Source organism: Sinocyclocheilus rhinocerous, unplaced genomic scaffold, assembly GCF_001515625.1.
Source record: "Sinocyclocheilus rhinocerous isolate Xijiao unplaced genomic scaffold, SAMN03320098_v1.1 scaffold872, whole genome shotgun sequence".
NCBI lineage: Eukaryota > Metazoa > Chordata > Actinopteri > Cypriniformes > Cyprinidae > Sinocyclocheilus > Sinocyclocheilus rhinocerous.
In genome coordinates, this window is record NW_015639510.1 from 206,917 (window position 1) to 230,081 (window position 23,165).

Below are 23,165 nucleotides of genomic sequence, written 5' to 3' on the forward strand. Positions count from 1 at the left end.
ATTTACTAGCAGTTTCTGAGTGAAAATGGTTTCCACACCATTTTTTTCCCAGTGTACAAATAAATCTATACCATAAGCTATGTTACTTCTTTAATAGTGGCAGATGGTCAATTTGTTAAAGCATATATAAGTAGTTTATGATTTTCAAACAGTGTCTTCATGCTTTGTGTATGTGACATAACGTAAAGCGTAATGGATCTACAGCACGTTTCGCAGGGCATTCTGGGCTATTCATATTTGAAGAAAGAACAAGAGCTGTCATACACCACGTTTAAGGTGGATTAAGGTGGTACTAAGTTGAAAATGCTTTCTCATAGGGAAGGGCAAGTGATTCTGTCTTCGACTGAATGAGAATCCACCTGCCCTGGCCTCAGGAAATCTCTATAAAATATGTGACTTTCTTTCTCAAAGTGATTCACGTGTACCACTGAAGTTCAGGACTTACTGTATACTGTATTCAGTAGCAGATGCACTCTCCTGATACAAAACACTGGGTTGTCTGACAAGCATGATTAAAATAATAGCAGTGGAAGATTTTAATTAAAATATTTCACTCTGTGTTCCAATTAACTAACAGCAGTAATACAATGATTACACCATATAACACATTCAAATAAAATGGGAAACTTTGAATGTTGACTTTACAAAACAAGAAAAGACAAAACAAAAAACAAAACACACACACACAAATCAAAACCATAGACCTTTTTCACATTTCCGGGTTTCTCAGCAGCGGAAGTCGTCATAGTTGGGTAAACTTCGAGAGCAGTGAATGGGAGAGTAGCACAAATATATTTTTTGCATTCCTATTTGCTAAAATAGCAAAATAAAAACACCACAATAGTGTTTTTACGACTTTCAAAAAAAAGGGAAAAAAATTGAGAGAGAACTATGTCAAATTTACCGTCCCTCTCATAGACGGTGCATTAGAAACACCCTTGCATTAGCGTTAACTAGTTTTTTTGTAATTTGATGCAAAGGTGATATAATACAAAGTATAGTGTATACATTTAAAAAAAATATATAAATATAAAAAACTTTCGAGGATTTAGAATGCTGATGACCGATGAAACGCGTCATCACAGTCTTGTGAAAAGGGTCCATACTGAAACTGATGATTAGTGAGTTTATCTTGGTCACTATAAAGAAAAGTACTGTGTATTTGAACCTGCGTTTTTACAAAACAAAAGAAGAAACAAAATAAATAAAAAAACAAACACAAATAAAAAACAGTTGTTTGAAATTGTTAAAAGTTTATCTTGCTGGTCACTGCACAGATTTTTGTGTATTTGAACATGCGGTTTTACAAAACAAAAGAAGCAAAACAAGGCAAAACACACAAACAAACAGTTGTTTGAACTTTGTTTTGCTGGACTGAATAGCATTGTGTATTTAAACCTGAGGTTTTACAAAACAAAACAACAAAACAAGAAATTGGCTGTAAATAATTTTATCTTGCTGCTCACTGGCACTGCACTGAATAGTATTGTGTATACAGAAACAAAAAAAACACGCACACACACAAAACATAAAACAATTGTTTGAAATTATCTACATTTATCTTGCTGGTCACTGCATGGAACAGTGTTGTGTAGCCTATATTAACCTGGTGAGAAATTGGCGATTAGTTCATTTAATCTGGCTGGTCACTGCACGTAATAGTATTGTGGGGGTTGTAGGTTTGTCTAGCCCTGCTCGCACCCTCCGATCCTCCTGTCTGACGTCTGCATCACACCTCCACCTGCAGACTCGCCCATTGTGTCTCTCTCTTTCTCTCTACTGTAACCGTCTGACACATTATCACACACACCTTCTTAATTCAGGGGATTGGTAACCAGATAAGTGATCATGAATGCACACACATGTATCTTTTTTAATGTGATAAGGGCGTTGTCACTGCAGATTCTATAACTTCTTGCCTCTCTCTGACACCTGTCAGATTTTCACAAGCAATCTGCGAGCCGGCACACTAAACACATTTTCTCAGCACTGGAATTATACGCTAAATCCTGATAGTCCTATTGGTGAGTAAAGATACAATCAAACACTTTCTGTTTGTTTTCATCTCAGAATAAATGGATACTATTGTCAGCATATGAACAAAGCATGATTCAGTTTTGTGAACGAGCATGCAAATGCTGTCTGAACAGAAATCAGTATCAGTCACAGTGACTCAGTGCTGAGTGAGTGAGTTTGATAACTTTCTGAGAAAGATGCTGATTTGGATTTTTTGTGCTTGTGACAGTTGAAAACCTTAATTTAGCATATTTTATAAATTATGACATTTTCAAAAATGATATAAACATAATAAATATAAGAATTTATTATTAAATAAATGTATGTGTTTTAAGTGCATTTGTATTAACAAACAGTTATATGTGGATAAATGAATCACACTTAATTAAAAAGGGGTATTTAAACTGCAATTTATTGAGTTTATTGGCTATTTGAAATCTAGTCAAACTGAGTTTATTTGGCATTTGGTAAAATACAGCTGGAAAGTATCATCATTTTTCATCAGATAGTTGATATTAGTGTTTGTGTTTTATAGAAAGCAAACCATGCATGAGTTTTTTAGATAAAGGTGAAACTAGATTCAGCATGATCTGCCGCGCTTCCTACGTTGCTAGCCGACGCTAAGATACAACAACAACAAGCTGTTTAAACCGAGACACACGTCACCTGCATGTCAGAGCACATTCTCTGAGAATTTTGCTGAACTGATGACAAAATGTCTAGAAAAATGAATGAAAGTATTGGTGACTTTATCAAAAGTATACTGTATATTCACGATAAACGTGTTACATTATCTGGTTAGATCGCGCAAGAGTTTTCAAAATCCACACTGTAAATAATGTTTGTCAGGTCCTAAAATGAGTTAGCCTATTAAATTACTTTCATTAATTAAACTTATGTAATCTATAAACATGTTTTTTTTCTTGATATACTGTATAATAAATAATGGTAACACTTTATTTTAAGGTGTCTTTGTTACACGTTACATGTAGCCTATTTGCTATTATAGTAACAATAAATTAAATAAAAAAGCCAAATCCTAACCCTAACCATAGGCCTATAGTTAAATAATATTACTCAGTACTTAAATGCACAATTATACTATAACAAGGACACCTTAAAATAAAGTGTAACCTAAATAATGTGTTGTAAAGCCCATTAGGTTGTTACTCTTTATTTTACAGTGCATTTTTACATTTAAGAACTGAGTAATATTAATTAACAACCTGTAGCCTACTTGCAGGGTTATGGTTTAGTTTAGGGTTAGGCCTACTGCATGTAATTATGCATAATTTATTGTTATTACTATAGTAAGTACATGTAACATGTCTAAGGAACACTAAAATAAAGTGTTACCAAAAAGTCTACACTCTTAAAAAATAAAGGTTCCAAAAGGGTGTTTTCGCAGTGATGCCAAAGAGGAACCATTTTTTGGTTCCCAAAATAACCTTTCAGTGAACAGTTCCTGAAATAACCATTTTGAAGAACATTTAAAAAAAATAAAAAGATCCTTTTCTGCATTTGAAAGGTTCCATCGATGTTCAAGGTTCTTCATAGAACCATTGATGCCAATAAAGAACCTTTATCTTTAAGAGTGTAACTCTGAAACACAAAAGTAAACGTCCAGATGCATCACAGAAACGAGACTGCTATAGCCTACACATTCTTTTGGGGGAAAATGGAAGAAAATGTAACGTGGACACAAATGTCCATTTATTTACTCAAAACGCAATTACGTAGGCTAAATAATAATGAAAAAGAGCCTGCTTTGTGCGTTCTTGAGTTTACCTGGATCAGGTAACCGATGACTCACCTCGAAGCCCCGCCCACTTTACCTCCCACCTGCGAAAAAGCCGCAGAGTTCAGAGCAGCCGTCAGTAGCGCGTCGCCTCACAGTTCCAGCATCAGCGCAGAGAAACACAAGCTGACTAACTGAAGACGTCTTTATTGTTTCGCACCGCGGGGATCTACTTTTTCCCCACTCTCTGGTGGAACTGTAACTTTTTAATCTCGGTGGTTCAACTCGGTCCCATCGTCGCTTCGCCATGAGTATGACCTCGGAGAACGTTTTTCTGACGGCGCTGCAGCCCAACACGACCGTCAGCACTTACGCGGTCCCCTCCGAAACCGAGCTCTCTCACGGCGGGACCCACGCCAAGGAGGAGGCGAGGTTCAAACGCGTGCACCAGCAGGTGTCCATGAGACTGGCGGAAAAATCCACGCTTCCGCGCCAGAACGGCTCGCCGTCGTCACAATACGCAGCCTCAGGTGTGTCACTGTGCGCTTTGATCTCATTGTAATATATCCACAATAACACAACAGCCTTTGAATTATTAATCTACTCATCATCTGCCAGGTTGACTTTACATAAAAGCCTTTGCGCTGTGCTTTTATACAGTATCTGGTTTCATTTAGAGTTGAATTACATCTTCATTAACTTTTGGGAACGTCATTATTTGTTAGATATCAATAGAAGAAGCATTATTATTAAATTCACACGCACAGGCTGTACTGTGCTGTTTACAGGCAAGTATGCAAAACAATAAATAGTTATCAGAAAAAACTGCCTGGAGCAAAATTGTGGTCACATGGTTTCTGTTATTTGGATATACAGTAAGACTAAATATCCCTGTGTGTCATTTGTAGATAAAGTATATTTATTTTAGTGACTTGACCTGAACTAGTTTGCATTTACCTTTGTATTCTAGCAATAACAAAAATAATGTCATAGATGGTCATCAGTTCACATCAGGGGTGGTGGATTTAGTTTTCAACGTTGTTTTTAAACATTAGCAGTGGTGATTTAAATTAAGAATTAAAATCGGATGAGAAAGTTTTGAATTCATGATTTTTTAAAATCTGTATCAATTAGCATAGAAAGTGGCTGTGGCAGAACAGACAATGCGACTTCTGGTTTGTGTTAATAATTCACAGGAGTGAGCTGAGCAAGGTTCAAGTGTAATCTCAGTTCCTGTTACACGACTAAGTGAGAGTGAAAGTTTCAAAGCTCTACTTAGAAAAACCCAACCCACTCTAGACAAAAAAAAGTGCTTAGCATTGCACAAAAGAAAGGTAATTTGGATCCGTCAATCATAATAGCTTAAATATCAATTGGTGTGACGGAAAAGCTGAAGAATGTAACCTAAGAGAAATCCAAACTATTTGTTTTAATCCGCAGCCTTATAGACAGCAGTTGCTCAAAGTTTAGTTTTTAAAGACAAATGAAACTTGCAGTACTGTACGACTGTAAAGCACATTAGTACACATTAGTGTGCACTTGAAAGTACTCAAAGCCTCTAAGTGTTCAAGAATTTGTGGTTGATGTGAGTGGTTAAGGCCAGAAGTGGTTGAATTCCTGGCTTTATGAGGGTCTACCATTGCTATTTCCAGGGTTTTAACCTCTGGTGCTTAGCGGATACATTAACTGGACCCCAGTTTATGAGGTTTACCTGTGTTTGACAAGTTAGAAAAGCCTTGCGTCTTCCTGTTACAGGCCTGCTTTCAGGAAGAGATGCATACCATGTCTTGAAAGTGTTTGTAAGTCTGAAAACTAGATTTGACATTGAAATACCAAGAATTAGTTACGAGCTTGATTGAGATGTAGGCCAAATGGATTGTTTTAAAACAAAATTGCATTTGAACACTCAAAATGTTAGTTCTAACTTAGTAATTACTTGTGTTTAATTCTACTAATTTGAAGCAATGCACTAGGGCAGGGTGAGGCAGGGTGAAGGGCGTGTGTTTTTTTTGGGTAGGGACTTTGGGAGTGTACCAGTCATCAGACCGGTTCTGTCTTTTCTGCTGGCTGTTGTCTACAACTCACTCCACACTTATTCACTTATGAAATGCTTATACCACTCCCTAATTCACACACACACACACATACACACATTCACATACTCAAGTGCGTGTACTTGCATGCCCGTTGATACATAAATAAGCCTTTGATGAAATAAACCTGGATGTCTTAGCCCCATGTCTGCTGCTGATCCAGAACAAAAACGCTGTAAAATTGTGGTAAACGTGCACTGCGGTAATTCATGTAACTCTACAAGTTTGCCTTATACTTGCAGTGTCATCAAAGACACATGGCGAGCATACTGACTTAGCTGTAAAGTTACAGACTTGACGACTTTACGGAGCAGTAAATCTTTGGCTTTACATCTGAACACCTGTAACTTATTTCCCACAATGTAGGCACTCTGTAATGCCATCCATTCAGCAACTTGATTACATTCAAATAAGACATACAAACTTGCATACAATAGTGTCATAAACCTGACTACAAGAAAGCAAACAAACTTGCATGTTAGTTCACAAAGTAGACAAACTTATGTACATACCTAAGTGTCATAAACATGAAACAAAACAAAGTTGTTTAATAATTTGAGCAGACATGCTCATCAACATTTACATCAAAACATACATACATAAAAAACATACATCTCATTTACATCAAAACATACATACAAAGCTATAATAAACATGATTAAAGTGAAACAAAAACACATTTAATGTGTTTTTTAATGTTTAAAACAACAAACATGCATTTTTGCGTACAAACTTGTTTACAGAGGTATCATAAACATGAATAAAGGAAACAAAATAACACATTTGTTTAATTGTTCAAAGAACAAACATGGATGTTTACATTAAAAAAACCTTGCATATAAAGCTGTAATAAACATGATTAAAGTGAAACGAAACAAAACATTTTTTAATTGTTCCACCAAAGAACAAATGTGCATGTTTGCGTACAAGCTTGTTTACAAAGGTATCATAAACATGGCTAAAATAAAACAAAACAACAAAGTTATTTGTATAATTACTGCATAGTTTGTATGTTTACAATACTCAGTGCTTACAATAGTTATTCAATTTAGAGTTGTGTAGATAGTTAATAAGTTTGTGTTGTAAAACAAAAGCAATTCATTGGTTAGATGTGTAAACTAGATGTTTCTTTTTGTTCTTTACTGTTACCTGATTGGTTATATATCTTTTGGAGAAAACGTTCTATTTTAACTGATGGAAAACAGGGCAAGTGCAAGATCAAAGGCCATATTTTTATAATGAGGATCTTTAATTTAATTTTAGCTGGTTGTAGTTACTAGTTCAGATCAGTCACTGAGTTGGCATCATAGATCTTGTTTTTCTGATTGCATTGTAGCTGAGCTGTTAGGTGTGTCAGTTGTGTTCAGAAACGTGTTGAATGTGATGGCACATTGAGAAAGTTCACTGAGAGGATTACTCCGGCCATAAAAACTAGTCCATGTTATTTTCTCATTCATTTTCACAGTGAGAAATTCAAGTTTACATGTGCATTTATATTAATTCTCTGTATTTAATGTATCCTCTCTTAGAGTCTGGGAATTACCCGACGATGACAAAATATTCAACAATGAGCCAGAATTTCACTCCAAATTTCAGCTCTAAATCCTTCGTCTATGCCTCCGGCAGACCAATGACGGTAAGATTCTTTCCATGTCTTTATAAATATTTTACAGTAGTTTACTTGTTTGAAAGACATAGCACTTATTGAGCCAAGTTAAAGAAGTCTTGTGTGTGTGTGTGTGTGTGGCTTTATGGACGTGTATCTTGTCCAAATATTGAAAATGAGTAATGGGGATTGTGTTAGTTAGATGTGATATTTCACAGGTAAGCTCTAACCAACCACCACATATGAAAAATCACAAGTTTAGAAATCTCCAAGCATCACTTTCAGATATATTCCTGTTGAGTGATACCATGTTAAAAGTAGAGTTGTTGATTTAATGTAAATGTAAATGCATGAAATGTATGCATTAAAATGCATATATTAATGCAAAAAATGCATAAATTAATGCAAAAAATGCATCAATTATTGCAAAAACTTTAATTATGATAAACATTATTAAAAATAATGCAATTTAACTTCCCCATTGCATATGTTATTTCTATAATTAAGACTTAAAAAATACCACACCAAATTGTTTTGCATTTATCTGAATTATCTCAATTTTGGGGCCTTTCTCTGGAAATATTGACGTGATTATTATCAATTGCATTGATTAATTAATTGACATGTAATTCTATAAAAAAATTTAATCAATCGATAGCTATAGTTGATAGGGTTCTACCTTTTCAATTTCTCTTTTCTTCTACATATTCAATGTCTCTTTTCTTCAATGCCTCCTTTCTTGTCTCTTTTCTTCTAGGCCCAGCGTCCATCCCAGTACTCTAGTGGTTACTCATCCCGCTCTGCCATTGATTTCGGGCCAAGAACCAAAATCAGTTACACAGGAGGTGGAGGTGGTGGTGGAGGCGGGGCGTATTATCAAGAAGATTTTGTGAGCGGCGGTTACCAGGGTGGCGGTTTCCAGGGTGGCAGTTACCAAAGTGGCGGGGGCCAAGTGCAACAGCAGCAGGTCAACACAATGACTCGATCCTTCAGCCGAATGGGGGGAGACCCGGAGACCCAGTCGATGCATTCCATGCGTGTGGCATCCATGCCGCGGCAGGTGGTTTCCTCATGGGTGGCGCAGGACGACAGCGACGGCAGCCTGGTTTCAGAACGAGACGCCACTTACACACAACAGGCCTCCCTGCAAAACATGAGCAACGGTTACGCCGCCAACACCTACCCACGTCAGTCCGTGTATTCGACCTCTAGGGTGAACGGATTAGAGAGCGGACAGCAGCAGGTCAGTTCCATGACTCTGCCGGCCATGAAACACTCCCTCAGCGGGACGCTAGCCACTGGCGGCGGAGGAGGTGGCATGGAGCAGGAGGTGTACGTTAGACAGCAGTCCTTCAAAGGCCCCGCCCACCGCACCATCAGCCGAATCAACAACCGGCAAACGAGTCGCACGTCCAACATGCCATCAGGCATGTACGGAACTGCCGGATTCAGCGGCTCCCAGAGCAACCTGGCCATGATGCAGCAGGGACGGCTGTCACGCGCCGGATCAGTCAGGAGCGTGCATAGCGTCGGGAGAGGCAAGGATGTGTTTGACGGCATGGATATGACAGGCAGCATGGGCAACCTAAGCGGGTAAGAACACATGTGGTTTCGGTGCGTCAAAATACTGAGCGAAATGCATCCCAAATGAGTCAAGGCCAGGAAGACAGTAGGACTGTCACGATAAATCAATGCATCGCGATTCATGGATCAATTCTGAATGCATCGCGATTCTCTCTGGAATCAATTCTGAGCTTAGTTTTTAACAGCAGATAGCGCTCTAATCTAGTTTTTAAGCGCACACTCAAATGCTTACAAAGAAGAGTGCTGAATAGCGACATGTAATTACACCTCGGCTCAGAATGCTTTTATGACATAAGATTAATGTAAATACAGCTCACTGTGAACACCCTTGTAATTCGCTTCTAACTTTACAAACTTTATGAATGATTATTTTAGGTTCAAGTGCATGTAAGGAACTTAATGTTTCTAAAGCACGCAGTGCCATCTGTTGTGAAAAACTAAATTCAGAATCGATTCGAGAGAGAATCGTGATGCATTCTGAAAATCTCAGAATCCGATGCAGAATCATTTCTTGATTCGCGATGCATCGATTTATTTCCCCAGCCCTAGAAGAAAGTATTGAAATGGAAGTAGCGGCAGATCTTGTATTGTGTATTGTGATCGTAAAATAAAAAAGTAGGGCATAGACTTAGTTCTATCCATCAATTGTTGATTGGATGGAGGTAGATCTGAATTTTGAGCCGATTGTAAGAATGGGGCGGAATTTATGTGGACAAAATGATTGGAAAAGTCCAGCATGCGTCACCAGGAAAAAATCGATTAATAAGATCGAGTTGCAAAATTTTGATTTAAAATGACAATATTTAAGAAATGGAACATATGCATGGATGAATCGGTCACAATAAGATCAAAAACATTTAGAAAATAGATTACTTTGCATTTTATGGCAACTTTAAGTGTGTTGTTAGACAAAGCAGAAACTGGTCAAACTTGAGAGAGAAACTTGCCTAATTAAATTTGAGACGTTGAACTGAGGCGCAGTCACATGTGCTTTTATATTGGCTATTTTACAGTGCTGTTGATTGTGACTCATCCAATCATAATTCAGCGTTGGTTTTATTGTTTGGAGGTTTTTTTCACTCTGGTGTTACATAAGGTTCATGAAGTTGTTTTTTTCTTTTGTGCTCATACCAGACTTTCATTCATTTATTATATCTTATCTTTTGGTTTGCGCCCATCAAGTTAATGATTAAGTGAGGAAACAGTCAAATACCGAGTAGGCCTACCTTTTATCTAATAAAATGTTTATTTTTTTCAGTATTTTATTCACTAAATTATTCCAAAATTGATTTTAAATTCGCACATTAAATATATTCCAACTATTTTATTATGCACAATATAAGATTTTGGTCATTTTACAGTGACTGCTAACTAAGGATGTCTGGAATCAAAACATCTTGCTTAAATGACTTTAAAGATGTGCACAGAAGTAGTATGCTAGCACCATTAGCATAAAACACTACTCAAAAGTAGGCCTAATTGCTTGAAATGCACAAATAACGTGTTCAACCACAAATTACATGTTTCTTACCAAACGCTTCCTTATTACTTTTGGTCAAAAATTCCCCGAATTATGTACCTTAGCTATTTGAGACATACTATGTTTTACCACAAACACTGAGTATTACTGATTGCAAATTAGTCTGTTAGCTGTTTTCGTTAAAAATACTTAGTGTGGTGTATAAGTATGGATAACAATGATTACTCACAGTGAGTGCAGGACTGACCTTTGAAGCATAAAATTATTCATACTGTGCTTTAACAGCCTGTCAGTACACCCATACTTAGCTTATCTGTCCTTGTTGCACTAACTGTGTGTGTGTGTGTGTGTGTGTGTGTGCGCGCGCATGTGTAATGTTTGATGTTGCCTATATGTGTGTTAAAAGTGAAGAGCGAGTCTGTTGCGCAGGCACACCCAAACCAGTCCAGCCACCTCACACTTCATACACCCTGGGAAAGAAACACACACTTCCTAGCACTCCAGCGACATGCACCAGCACACACAAACACACATGAAGGAAGGTCCTGTTGAGCAAAAGTTCCTTCAAATACTGCTGACTCTTAAAATGGAAGTAGTACTAGTTAAGAAATTAAGATAAGCTAATATATGAATTATCTGACAAAGAAACAACCCTTTTTAAGCGCCACTTTAGGTTTACACCGAAACTTAATTTGTGTTACAAAATATTTGGGGTATTTTAATAGTAGTGAAAGTAAGAAATTATGGGTAGGAAAGTTGGGAACAGGGTTTAAAAAAAAACCGCAGGCTAGATTCGAGCCCAAATTTCCTACATGAGCTCCAGAGCTCAATGTCTGAAGTTCATATGCTATGTCTACGACTCAAGAATATTACCGGCTAATGAATATTATCTTTACAGGACAATGTCAACAATTGAAGTGTTCATTTTTAGATCGTTAATAAAATTTCCAATTTTTCGTACTTTCCTGCATACGGAATTAAATTAAACGAACATCTGTAAATCTGACCGCACCCTAAGACCACGTTCTAATATCGTATCCAAGCAAGGAAGAACTTTTTGAAGTTGCAATAAAAATTGGAAGTAGTGACTTTGCGGATTGTGAAACGACTTGTCATAAAAGAAAAAAATGGTAGGGCGTAGACTTGTATCTATCCATCATTTGTTGATTGGATGGAGGTAGATCTGAATTTTGAATTTATGTGGACAAAATGATTAGAAAAGTTCGGCATATGTCATCAAAGAGAAGTCGATTAATTGGAAGACTGAGTTACGGAATACCGCATGCTAATAACAAACATCATTAATTACTGATTTGGAACGCTCTACATAGGAAGCAACAGCTTGAGTCACAAATAGGTTCACAATTGATTCCAATAAACTTTGATGTTAGCATGTTACTAAGCTAATTATTTAATATTTCAATTTTTCGTACTTTCCTGCATAGACTCAACAGTTTGGACATGCCGACTGCCATTAACTATCTTGATGAGCCCGATCAAAATCTTCAGATGTTGGGGGCTGCCTACATTCAGCATGAGTGTTACCATAACAATGATACAAAGAAACAGGTATGGAGTTGCTATACGTGCAAAGAAACATTTGAGTGAAATGTTTAAATGTGTGTTTTCGATATAAGTAGAACTTCTCTTTCTTTCAGGTGAACCAGCTAAAGGGCATTCCTCTCCTGGTGCAGCTTTTTACTAGCGAGAGTCAAGAGGTGCAGCGCTACGCCACTGGCGCCACCAGGAACCTCATCTACGAGAGCATGGACAACAAAGTGGCCCTTATTGAATCCGGCGGGATCCCCAAGCTCATAGACGCCCTTAAAGAACAAGACGACGAACTCCGCAAGAACATCACAGGTGGGCATTTCAGTCATTCTGTTCTAGTTAACTTTACCGCTATTATAATCGCCATTGGGTCACATGTTTATGAAGCTAACTTTATAACCAGTGTCCTTTAAAATCTATTTGATTTCTTGGGCTGCAAAACAAACCTCCTTTATCACATAAGAAGCCTAAAGGTGTGGTCAGGTTGTTGTTGTTGCAAAATACAGTCATTACAATGTGATCAGAAATTTCGCAAAAGGCCGAAATATTTCCCTATGCAGATTTTGCAGTGGGTTCAAGTTTATTACTTTCAAACCAAGCTGCTTACTGTTGGTCAGCATGGTGAATCAGTGACCAACTTGAAAGCGTTGCGAAATCTGCGTAGGGAAATCTTTTCCTCGCGTGAAATTTCTGACTTGATTTTGACTGAACAAAACAACCTAAACATTAAGACCGCATGCCAATAACAAACCTCATTAATGACTGATTTGGAACGCTTGTATATAGATAGCAATTTCGCGTATATCACACATATAGATTCACATTTGATTCAAGTGGAGTTTGAAGTTTGCATGTTGCTAGGCTAATGATTTAGGTGCCAGATTTACTAAACAGAGCAAATTAGCGTGAGACCGCAAAAGCGCTGATGGGAGTGGAAAGTTCTACGGTTGATCTACTGACAATGCACAAATTAAAGAACACAGACGCAACCTGATCATTTTTTATAATGACCAACAAAATTTACCAAATTAGCAAAGATAATTGTGTGCGTGTAATCTGGTAACAACACAGGCACAAAATGGGTTAAGACATGCTTTTTTGGGGCATTAAAGCTGCAGTCTGTAAGTTTTGCCTCTTTGTCGCCATCTCTGTTTGAAAACCTGGAATTGCAGCTGTGTGCGGAATTATCTAGCTTGCGTGGGTTGTGAGTCGGCACGACTCCAGCGCGGATGAATCTAATGTTCTGAAGAGTATGTGTGGCAGTCAGTCACCGCACCCGTGTGGATATTTACTGTACATCGCAGATTCTAGCCTACGTCTTGGAATATATGACCCAAATAATAATTTTCACAGTATATTGCCATCTGAACAAGTAAGTAACAAGTCTGCCACGTTTGTTCTGACCAACTGAGGAAAAAAGCATTACCATAAATCTCGCTACCAATGGTGATTAAATCTAAATATCGGTTAGCTCATATCAAATCAAACCATTCAAATTATTATTGTTATACTTTATTCTCAAATGATTAATGTTAACAACATCAGCATTGGTGACTATGAGTATAGTGTGTATTAGAGAGTAGATTTCAATTTCTGCACAGTCTAATCTAATTGTCATACTCTTAAAGTAAGGCGATAGTTTCGAACACTGGCTGGTTATGTACTTAAAATACATATATATATTGTATTGCTCAAATATTGATTTCGGATCATTTTTAACCAAAAAAAGTTACGGACTGCAGCTTTGAATACAGGCGTAAATACCAGCAAACTGACTACCACAAACCTTAGTAAATAATTTATTTAAATACTCTACTCCCACAAATTTAGCATCTGAAAGGGAAACTCCTACAAACGCATATGCAATAATAACTCTGTCCGCGTCTTTAGTAAATCCTGATAATAATTGCGTTGATGTAACCTGTTAATAAATCTGGCCCTTAATGTTCTAATTAGCATAACAAATACATAACACAAAAATATTCTCTGAAACATTACATTTTAATTAGTTTAAATACTGTTTTCATCAATACTTTGCAGTACAGAATGATATTTAAGTAGATTTTCAGTGAATCAACATCTGCCATGCATACTGGGCCTCCTCTGCCAGAGATACAGCTGATGTTACTTTTCATTTTTATTCACTGTTACAGTATCGTAGAAAATACAGAACATCCTTCAATTAAATACTTTTTTATTCATGCTAGTGAGGTCCAGTGTACATTTAGGCCATTAAATGACGTACGAAGAGGTTTTCGTCATCAGACTAGATGTGTGCATGTGTATCTGCATGCGTTGTACGCAGGGCGTTGCCTGATCTCTCAGTATTGCATCAAACTACTTTAATTATTGCTCAACGTTGTCTTGACATGTGCAGTGGAATGAGTGGACAGCGAAGGTTGGCGAGTTAGGTTTATGTCGGTCCTTAGGCTCTGTGCGTGTCTGGATATGCAGGCGCTCCAATAAACTGAATAAATCTAGCAATGCGAATCCCACCACTAAAAAGTGCGGCATTTAAAAGGATGACATCATAACGAAAGCTAAAGAGGTTGTAAATCTTTTGCAAGGAAGTTCGATTTGTGAAATTGGTTGAAACGGTTGCTGTAGTTATGATTTTTTCCTCCTTGTTTTTTTCCTTATCTTTATTTAAATTCTTATCTATTTCCCATGACACGTTCCCATGCTGTTTTCCTCATTCTCTCTATCTCTCTCTCCCCTTTGCTCTCATTCCCTGTAGGTATTCTGTGGAATCTGTCTTCTAAGGATAATCTGAAAGAAAGGCTGGCACGAGAAACTCTTCCCGAATTGACAGAGAAGATTCTGATTCCCCTCTCTGGCACCGGGGATCAGGACATCATTGAGCTGAGCCCCTCAGAGTCCGACATCTTCTTCAACACTACCGGCTGTCTCAGGTACACACACACACAGACTGTTTTAAGTTCCCCTTTACTTGTTCCTGTTCCTGTAGGAACTTCATCGGACTTAACTGAATGAAAATCCCCTGACAGGAAACCTGAGAACGAGAATACGTTTCAACCTAAACTATATTTTATATATTTTATATTTTTTATATTTTTAGGACTGTCATTTTTAGAAAATTATAAAGATATATTAATTCTGTTTTTAGGAGGGTTATTTTGGGAAAAATTATATTTAAAAAAATCTATTTTAGGACTATTAGTTTTAGAAAATTATAGAAAATGATTCCTATTTTTAGAAAAGTTGTTTTTAGAAAATTAATTCCAATTTTAGGACTATTAGTTTTAGAAAATTATAGAAAATGATTCCTATTTTTAGAAAAGTTGTTTTTAGAAAATTAATTCCAATTTTAGGACTATTAGTTTTAGAAAATTATAGAAAATGATTCCTATTTTTAGAAAAGTTGTTTTTAGAAAATTAATTCCATTTTTAGGACTATTAGTTTTAGAAAATTATAGAAAATCAATTCTATTTTTAGGACTGTTTTAAAAGAATTATGCATATTTTATAACTGTTAATTTTAGAAAAGTATAAAAAAATATTTTTAGGACTGTTGTTAAAAATGGTAGAAAATGAATTCTATTTTTAGATATGTTATTTTTAGAAAATGATTCCTATTTTTAGAAAAGTTGTTTTTAGAAAATTAATTCCATTTTTAGGACTATTAGTTTTAGAAAATTATAGAAAATCAATTCTATTTTTAGGACTGTTTTAAAAGAATTATGCATATTTTATAACTGTTAATTTTAGAAAAGTATAAAAAATTATTTTTAGGACTGTTGTTAAAAATGGTAGAAAATGAATTCTATTTTTAGATATGTTATTTTTAGAAAATTATAGAAAATCAGGACTATTTTAGGACTATTTATTAGGCCTGTTATTTATTTATTGCATTGTGACTTTATTTTTGAAAATACTTTATTTTATGAAAATATATTTTAAATATTAAAGAATGTAATGAGATTTAGAGAATAACTGTATCCTAAAAATGATTTTTTTTAAATTAATATATATATATATATATATATTCATAAAATGTATTTATATAATATATACTTTTTTCTCTGGTGAAACCAGATCTTTGTATATATCTTTCTGTTTTCTTGTACAGGAACTTGAGCTCGGTGAATGAGAAGACCAGACAGCAGATGAGAGAGACCCGTGGCCTTATAGATGCTCTTGTTGGCTATGTTCAGAAATGCTTGCTGGACACTAAAGTGGAGGAGAAGGTAATTGTGTAACACCCTCTTTTTTATATTCTGCCTCTATTGTTGCATCCGCCTGCATGTGTGTTCACATGGCCGTTCATGAGTGTATTCCTCTCTCAGGGTGTGGAGAACGCAGTGTGTGTGTTGAGGAATCTGTCCTATCAGCTGTACACTGAGATTCCCCCCTCAGCGCTTCTGCGGCTGGAGGGTCCGAGTCGAGCTCAGAGCTCCTCAAAAGGAGAAGCTATCGGCTGCTTCACCCCTAATAGCAAGAAGGCCAAAGATGTAAGAAGCTGCTTTCAATTTCCTATTTCAATTTTCATTCTCAAACTTTAGCTTAATCTCATATTTTGTCTTTTCTTCCAGAGACAAAATCAGGACCTCACCACATTTACAGAAGTGTCACGGCAGCCCACAGACATCGAGTGGCTCTGGCACCCTAAGATAGTGGAGCTGTATAACCAGGTGCTGCAGCGCTGCGAGATCAACTCCACAACACGTGAGGCCGCGGCCGGAGCCCTGCAGAACATCACAGCTGGAGACAAGAGGGTAAGTGATTCACCTCACATTAGCCATCTAAGCCAGCAGAAAATGTCTAGCTGTGAGCGCATTATTGTTTAGTCGTAGTACAAGCAGGATGTGTGACAGTTGGTTGTTGCCCCACCCCTCCTCGACTGTGATTGGATGGCTGACTGAAAAGCGACAGTAATGAGCACTACATTTTACACATAGTTGCACTTCAACTCTGAGAAAAAAAGCCAAAGCACTTAGCATAAAAAATGCCTCGTCACACTGCTAGCATTTTAATCCCCTGGGGTCGAAGCCCGCACTGGTGCGGTCTGTCTCGTATTTTCTTAATGACCGTGAAAAGAACTAAAAATACTCTTGTCATTTTTGATTGTACAAATAAGAATAAGGTATCGTTTGAAACTGCAAAGGGTCTACCGTTATTTGTGTATAGTCATACATACAATGTGCTTTTGTAAAATAAAGAAAATATACAGGGTGCGCTCTCTGCCGTCTCCATCTCTGTCACCTCTCTTCACAGAGACGTAAATAAAACAGCCTGAAACTCAGCGAATACTTGCCTCAAAGACACGAGAAATATATGTATAGAAAACTTGAAATGTCTACTTCTAAATGTCCAAAACAAATATTCTGTGATAAAGTAATCTGTATGAAACCAACGCGATGTCCAGTTTTCCCTTCTCAACTCATTATCTCTAATGCGATCACGCACACGAGCCGATCGCGCTTTTCAAATTCTAAACATTCACGTGAGACGCACAGACATGTAAAATTGATATTTAAACAAAAGCCAACACAGATAAGTTTTGTGAAACAAAGCAAAATCAACATTGCTCACCTATCAAGAAGAAACAACGCAACCTCGGCGTCCGGTTCGAGCCCTTCCCTCTCCTTGAGTTCTCTCCACCGCTGGAAACCTGCTCCGATATTTACGCAGGTCCTACCTCTTGCCTGATCGTAAACCTTCTTTTTAAATGTTATGATGCTATAATCTATCTGCTAATATCCGTCCTGTATACTCAAATTGAGCGCTCTCTTCTCTCTATCATAAGACACACCCCTTACTGCTGATTGGCTGCAAGTGTGTTTTCGGTCAAGACTTGCTACTGCCAATACATCTGCTGCACATATAGCATATGAAATAACCCCCTATATAGCATACATGAATCACCCTGTAGCAGATCTATACAGGTGGAGCTGGGGAAGGTGTAGGGTTTCTGAAGTGTGCTGCAACTGCTACAGCAAACACTAGCCAAGTATTTGAATGTTGAACAGCAAGCTCATAGGCTGCTGATACAAAAAGAATCAGCTACAATCAGCTGCACCATGTGATGATGTCATTATGAGTTAGACCTATCGGACTGCGCCATCTAGAGTTCCATGACAGATCTTTGGATTTATTTTAACAATGAAACTTCTCTTTTGTGTTTCAGTGGGCGTCCATCTTGAGTCGTGTGGCGTTGGAGCAGAATAGGATGTTGCCTGTCATTCTGGATCTCCTCAGGACCAACAATGATCTCGAGCTGCGTTCTCTCACAGGCTTCCTCAGAAACCTCTCCCGTCACGCCAAGGACAAGAACGACATGGGTAAGGCTTCCTTCTCTAGCCACAAAACTTCAGTCCATCGCACCTCTGTGGCATTAGAGAAGCTCATTGTTCTGTGTCTTTCGTTTTAGCCACAAAGGTGGTAAATCCCTTGCTTGCCAAACTGCCCTCCGATGGCCGCCAGAAGGAGCCATCCAGTGATGTGGTGATAAACACCTGTGGAGCCCTCAACAACCTGGTGACCAGCAGCATGGTGGCTGCACGAGACATCACCTTCTTCAATGGTCTGCCCAAGCTAGTGGGCATCAAGACATCTCATGACAGCAGGTAAAACTTGAAGTCATCCAAATACACAACGAAAATCAACACAAAATAATATTGCTTCCAAAGTAACATTACAATTTACATTTTTTCATCCAGCCCTGCTAAACTGAAAGCTGCTAACGCAGCGGCAACAGTGCTGAGCAACATGTTCCAGTACAAGAAACTACACAAAGATTACAAAAGCGTAAGTATTATGACCATATAAATTATATACCTAATGTATTTTTAAAAGGTTTTCCTTCAAAACTTTAGTACTATTTATGACAAATGTGTTTAAAAATTGATGCACACGAAACTTATATTCTACATAGAGTGACCAGCCAAACCAGCCAAAAACAAATCGCTTTATTGGGATAATGTCGCTATTATAAGTAATTTTAGTCATGTAACACAAATGCGCCTGTAAATAAACTTTCTACAATAGTATGGATAATTGAAAACTAGGGTTGCCAGGTCTGCATAACAAAACCAGCCCAATTGACCCTTCGCATAGAGCTTAATTGACAGGTGATCTGACCAATCATAACGGCGAATCCACCATTTTGTCTGACAAATCAGAAAGGAGAGCAGATTAACTTCGGTGGACTTAAACTTGAAAAATTTTATTTACGTCTTTCTGCGGTTTAAATAAAATATGTTCTGATGTTCATTCATATTTTTTTCATGCTTTTAAGTACATATGAAAAGACGGTTCTGTTCATGTGCCGCTGAGGCAATACTGAGACTTGTTTCATACCAGAAGAAACCTACTCTGACTTGTCTGTCGGCGTGTTTTAAGTTTCCTCTTTGCTCCACGATATATTTTTCACTGCGTGGGAACATGAAGTGCAGTGTGAGAGCGGCATGGCTTGTCGGACATAGCAACAGTAACTAAGGGGGGCGGGTCTTTGCGCAGGGTCAAATGGTACTCAAAACTAGCCCAATTGTGTTCCAGAGGAAATGGCTATATAAACCACTCCAAAATCGCATTCTAGGGAGTCAAAACCTCTTTCCAGGAGGTTCCACCTTGGTTGAAATATCGTTTTGGGGGTGGAGGGTTTTTGGTTCAACCCGCAGATTAAAAAAAACAACCCTCGGCAGCAGAAATAAAAGTAGTCCACAACACTGCTGAAAACTTTCCTTCTTGCCTGATTCATCCACACCAGTAGGTGTCAGTTTAATGTCACACTGTTTATGCTACAGACATGACTGAAATGCAGTTTGTCAAATCATGCACTTTTCTTAAAGACCGAACTCTTTAATTTTCATAAAAAGGGCGAAAAACCCATTGATTTACTTTGAAAGATCAACCCCCCGAGCCATATCTATAGACCAGAACATTGTAGAAACATGGAACTGGGCACTTGTGATTTGGGACAGTTAGCAACCACATAGCAAAGCTCTAGCAACCACCCAGAACACCTTAGCATCGTGAAGGCGACTTTTTCAGGGCAAGCACCACTCATATTTACATAATAAATTATAAAAGTATTAAAAGAAAAACTTTTGTAGTAGTACTTTGGCTTACGTCTGTTTAAAAATGTACGTACACTCGCATGAGACTTACATATTCTACATGAAGCGGGTCGCCCCTAATGGTGGCCACTTGAGATCACTCAACCAACTTAGTCACTTTATTTCGCTAGCTCACCTACTATGAGATCATTTTTAATTGTAGACAACAAGTACGCCAGAAAAAGCATTTGTATTTGAAAGCGTTTGGCTTTGTGTAATTCATCCACACCAGTAGGTGTCAGTGTTTTGTTTGAAAATACAGCAGTAGTCTTGGAATTTACAATGAGTAATAAACTTAAGTGCATAGCTGTACCCTGTGACCTACACAGCAAGCACTATTCACATTTACTTCATAAATTGTAAAAATGTAACTTTTTACCATTTTTATTCAACTTATTCAATTCAGTGTCTCTTTGTGTTGGGTCATTACAAACTAGTACAGTTGCACATCACGATTACTGTCAATCTGCCCCGCCCTCTAGACATTTTCCAGTTATTTGAAGACAAGCACGCGAATGAACACATATCATACTGGATAATCAGATGGGAAATAACACACACATATTTGAGTAGCTTATTTACAAAATACACAAACATACATACTTAAAGCGTGTTGATATGGGAGGGAGATGTTCAGCCACACCCTGCGATGTGGATTTCGGGTGATTTCCTCGTGAGCATGTCCTAACACACCATACAACGCCACCGGTTAAAAAAATAAAACGTGTTCTGTCTTCTACTTCAAATCTGGGATGCTAGCCAGTGTGCTACCTGGAACAACTATGTGCATGTAAGATTAAAAGCGTCACTCACTCATGGTGTTTTTTTTGCTTTGTGTTTTACAGAAAGGGTTCCAGAAAGAAAACTTTTCAGACATGGGTTTCTGAATGGATTATATTGTCAAACAAGAAGATATTTAATAAGGACAATGGATAAAGAAAACACAACCGGAACACCGGCAAAATAAATATTCTGAAAAGTGGATAACACACACAAGACTTTATTGCTACTGTATAGGACGAACACTTCCTATTTAGCCTCGTATTTTTGTTATTTTTCCCCAAAATCCTCAGGGATTTATTGCAATATGTCTTTTTTTATACTGGCTGTTGCCTGTATTTTTCTTTTTTTAATATACAGAAACACAAACTATCCATGATATAATAATTATATCTTAGGAATTTAATCTGTCTTTTAAAAACTGTTGCTTTTGTTAGATATTTGTAGAAAAATATCTGTATTATGATTGTAGGGAAGACATTTTAGCTGGGAAATTAGAATTGTGAGGGTATAGATGATATAAGAAGATTGTTATATGTTTTATAATACACATAAATGCTGTAAACACAGGCCGGACACATTTGGGCTGTTAATCAGCCTTCTTGTCATAACAGAATTGCTTATTTCTTACTAGTCTGATTTAAAATCTAGTGGGTTTTCTTCTTTTTTTGGTGTTTTGCTATGTACAGATAGTATGTGTCATTATTTAGTGTACAAATAATAACTATAATGATATGAGGACACATGGTAAAATACCATCTGAATGTTTGAATGGAAATGTTGCATTTAAACCCACTGACTAAATTGATTATGTTTTTACAAAGAAACATCATTATATGCCAAATTCATATAGATCATTTCTGTTCACTTACGAATTTTTCTATTTTTCGTAATTGTATATGGTGCAATATGTGCATTAATTTGATAGTAAGCAATTCTACTTACATGTAGTGTTCATTTTTTTTTTTTGTATAAACTTTTTTATTATTGATTGTTGAATTTTGGTTTGGTACGCTTCCAAAATATATTTAATCTGGTGTGTATGAAATAGACTGTTATGAGTGATTTGCAGTCTTTAAATATTTGAGACATGCTTTTACCGGATGGAGACTTGATTCTGCAGAGAGGTCTTGAACTTTCTGAACTTTAAGTATGCATGGAATGTTCTCTTTTCAAAGTCTTTGATGATCGAATGTCTTGTATATTTTTTTAATTCATCATAATTTCATTGTAAAATGCATGTGCGTGAGTGTCATAGATCTATGTTCATATAAAAAAAACAATAAAAAGGATATAGAGTTTGTGTTTTTGTCAAACTGATTTTTTCAGAAAACAAATCCTGTATTAGCATCTTTTAAAGAGACAGTACACTAAAAATATGCTCATCTGCATTTATGTAAAAACCTTTTTTTGGTGTTTCGTAACAGAAATTCCCATTCATGTTGATTTCAACCCAGTTTGTGTTTGTCATAAGTCAGCAAAAACGGTTAAAGTGTCTTTATCCCACCCTGTTCTTTTCTCTTGCGTTTTGCGTCTGTTTCTGTCCTAATGTAGGCCCACCCTTATTTACATACTTTCTCTCTGCTTCGACATGAACAATCATCTACCACACCCTACTGCAAAACCTGATGACTTACTCACGAGCCGCCACATTTACAACATTTCTAAATCATAGACTGTCCTAAAATGTCTGTATATTCTTAGTAAAAGTACATATTGATGACATCTGAATCACAACAAAGCCTTTCTTAGTATTGCATGTTTAACATTTTACGAATTTGACCTCAACGTCAAATAGCTCCCGGCAAAATAAAGGGCAGCTATGAGCTATGTACTTCACAGCAAATTACAGGGTACAAAACATTCAGTGTTTACATCACACCCACAACTGAGTGTCACAGACTGTTCTTTTGCTAGTGTTGACTGATGGCAGTTTTTGAAGAAAAAGTGAAGCGATGTCATTAATCTTCCATTCAGGACTTAAACTTAAAGAAGTTTAATGCTGCCACTTGTTGCATGATATGGTGTCTCTTATAACAGCTGTTTGGTGATTTTATCCATCACAGTCACATTTCTTAATATCTTTTGATAATACATGTAATGGTAATTGTTCATCTAAATGATATATAGATTGTGTTAGTTTAAACATTATGGTTTTAGGCTGTTAACGCAAAAGTCACATGTTAATAAATGGCTGATGTTATCATGCTGCCTTCTGCAGGAGTACTCCTGTGCTGGC

At 37.0% G+C, this 23,165-nt stretch overlaps 1 protein-coding gene across 2 annotated transcripts; it reads left to right on the forward strand.

Annotated features, from left to right (window-relative positions):
* The first annotated feature begins 1,809 nt into the window (after positions 1-1,809).
* LOC107751269 (plakophilin-3-like) lies at positions 1,810-22,229 on the forward strand. 2 transcript variants are annotated; one of them, XM_016566947.1, is made up of 13 exons: positions 1,810-2,024; positions 7,377-7,483; positions 8,211-9,046; positions 11,963-12,086; positions 12,176-12,380; positions 14,806-14,980; positions 16,159-16,276; positions 16,376-16,540; positions 16,622-16,804; positions 18,217-18,370; positions 18,460-18,655; positions 18,749-18,836; positions 20,992-22,229. In XM_016566947.1, the coding sequence occupies exons 2-13, from the start codon at positions 7,397-7,399 to the stop codon at positions 21,031-21,033; spliced, it is 2,373 nt and encodes a 790-aa protein (XP_016422433.1). In that variant the 5' UTR covers positions 1,810-2,024; positions 7,377-7,396; the 3' UTR covers positions 21,034-22,229. The 2 variants fall into 2 exon arrangements, with proteins under 2 accessions (XP_016422433.1, XP_016422432.1); XM_016566946.1 differs by lacking the exon at positions 1,810-2,024 and adding an exon at positions 3,643-4,284.
* Positions 22,230-23,165: the final 936 nt, after the last annotated feature.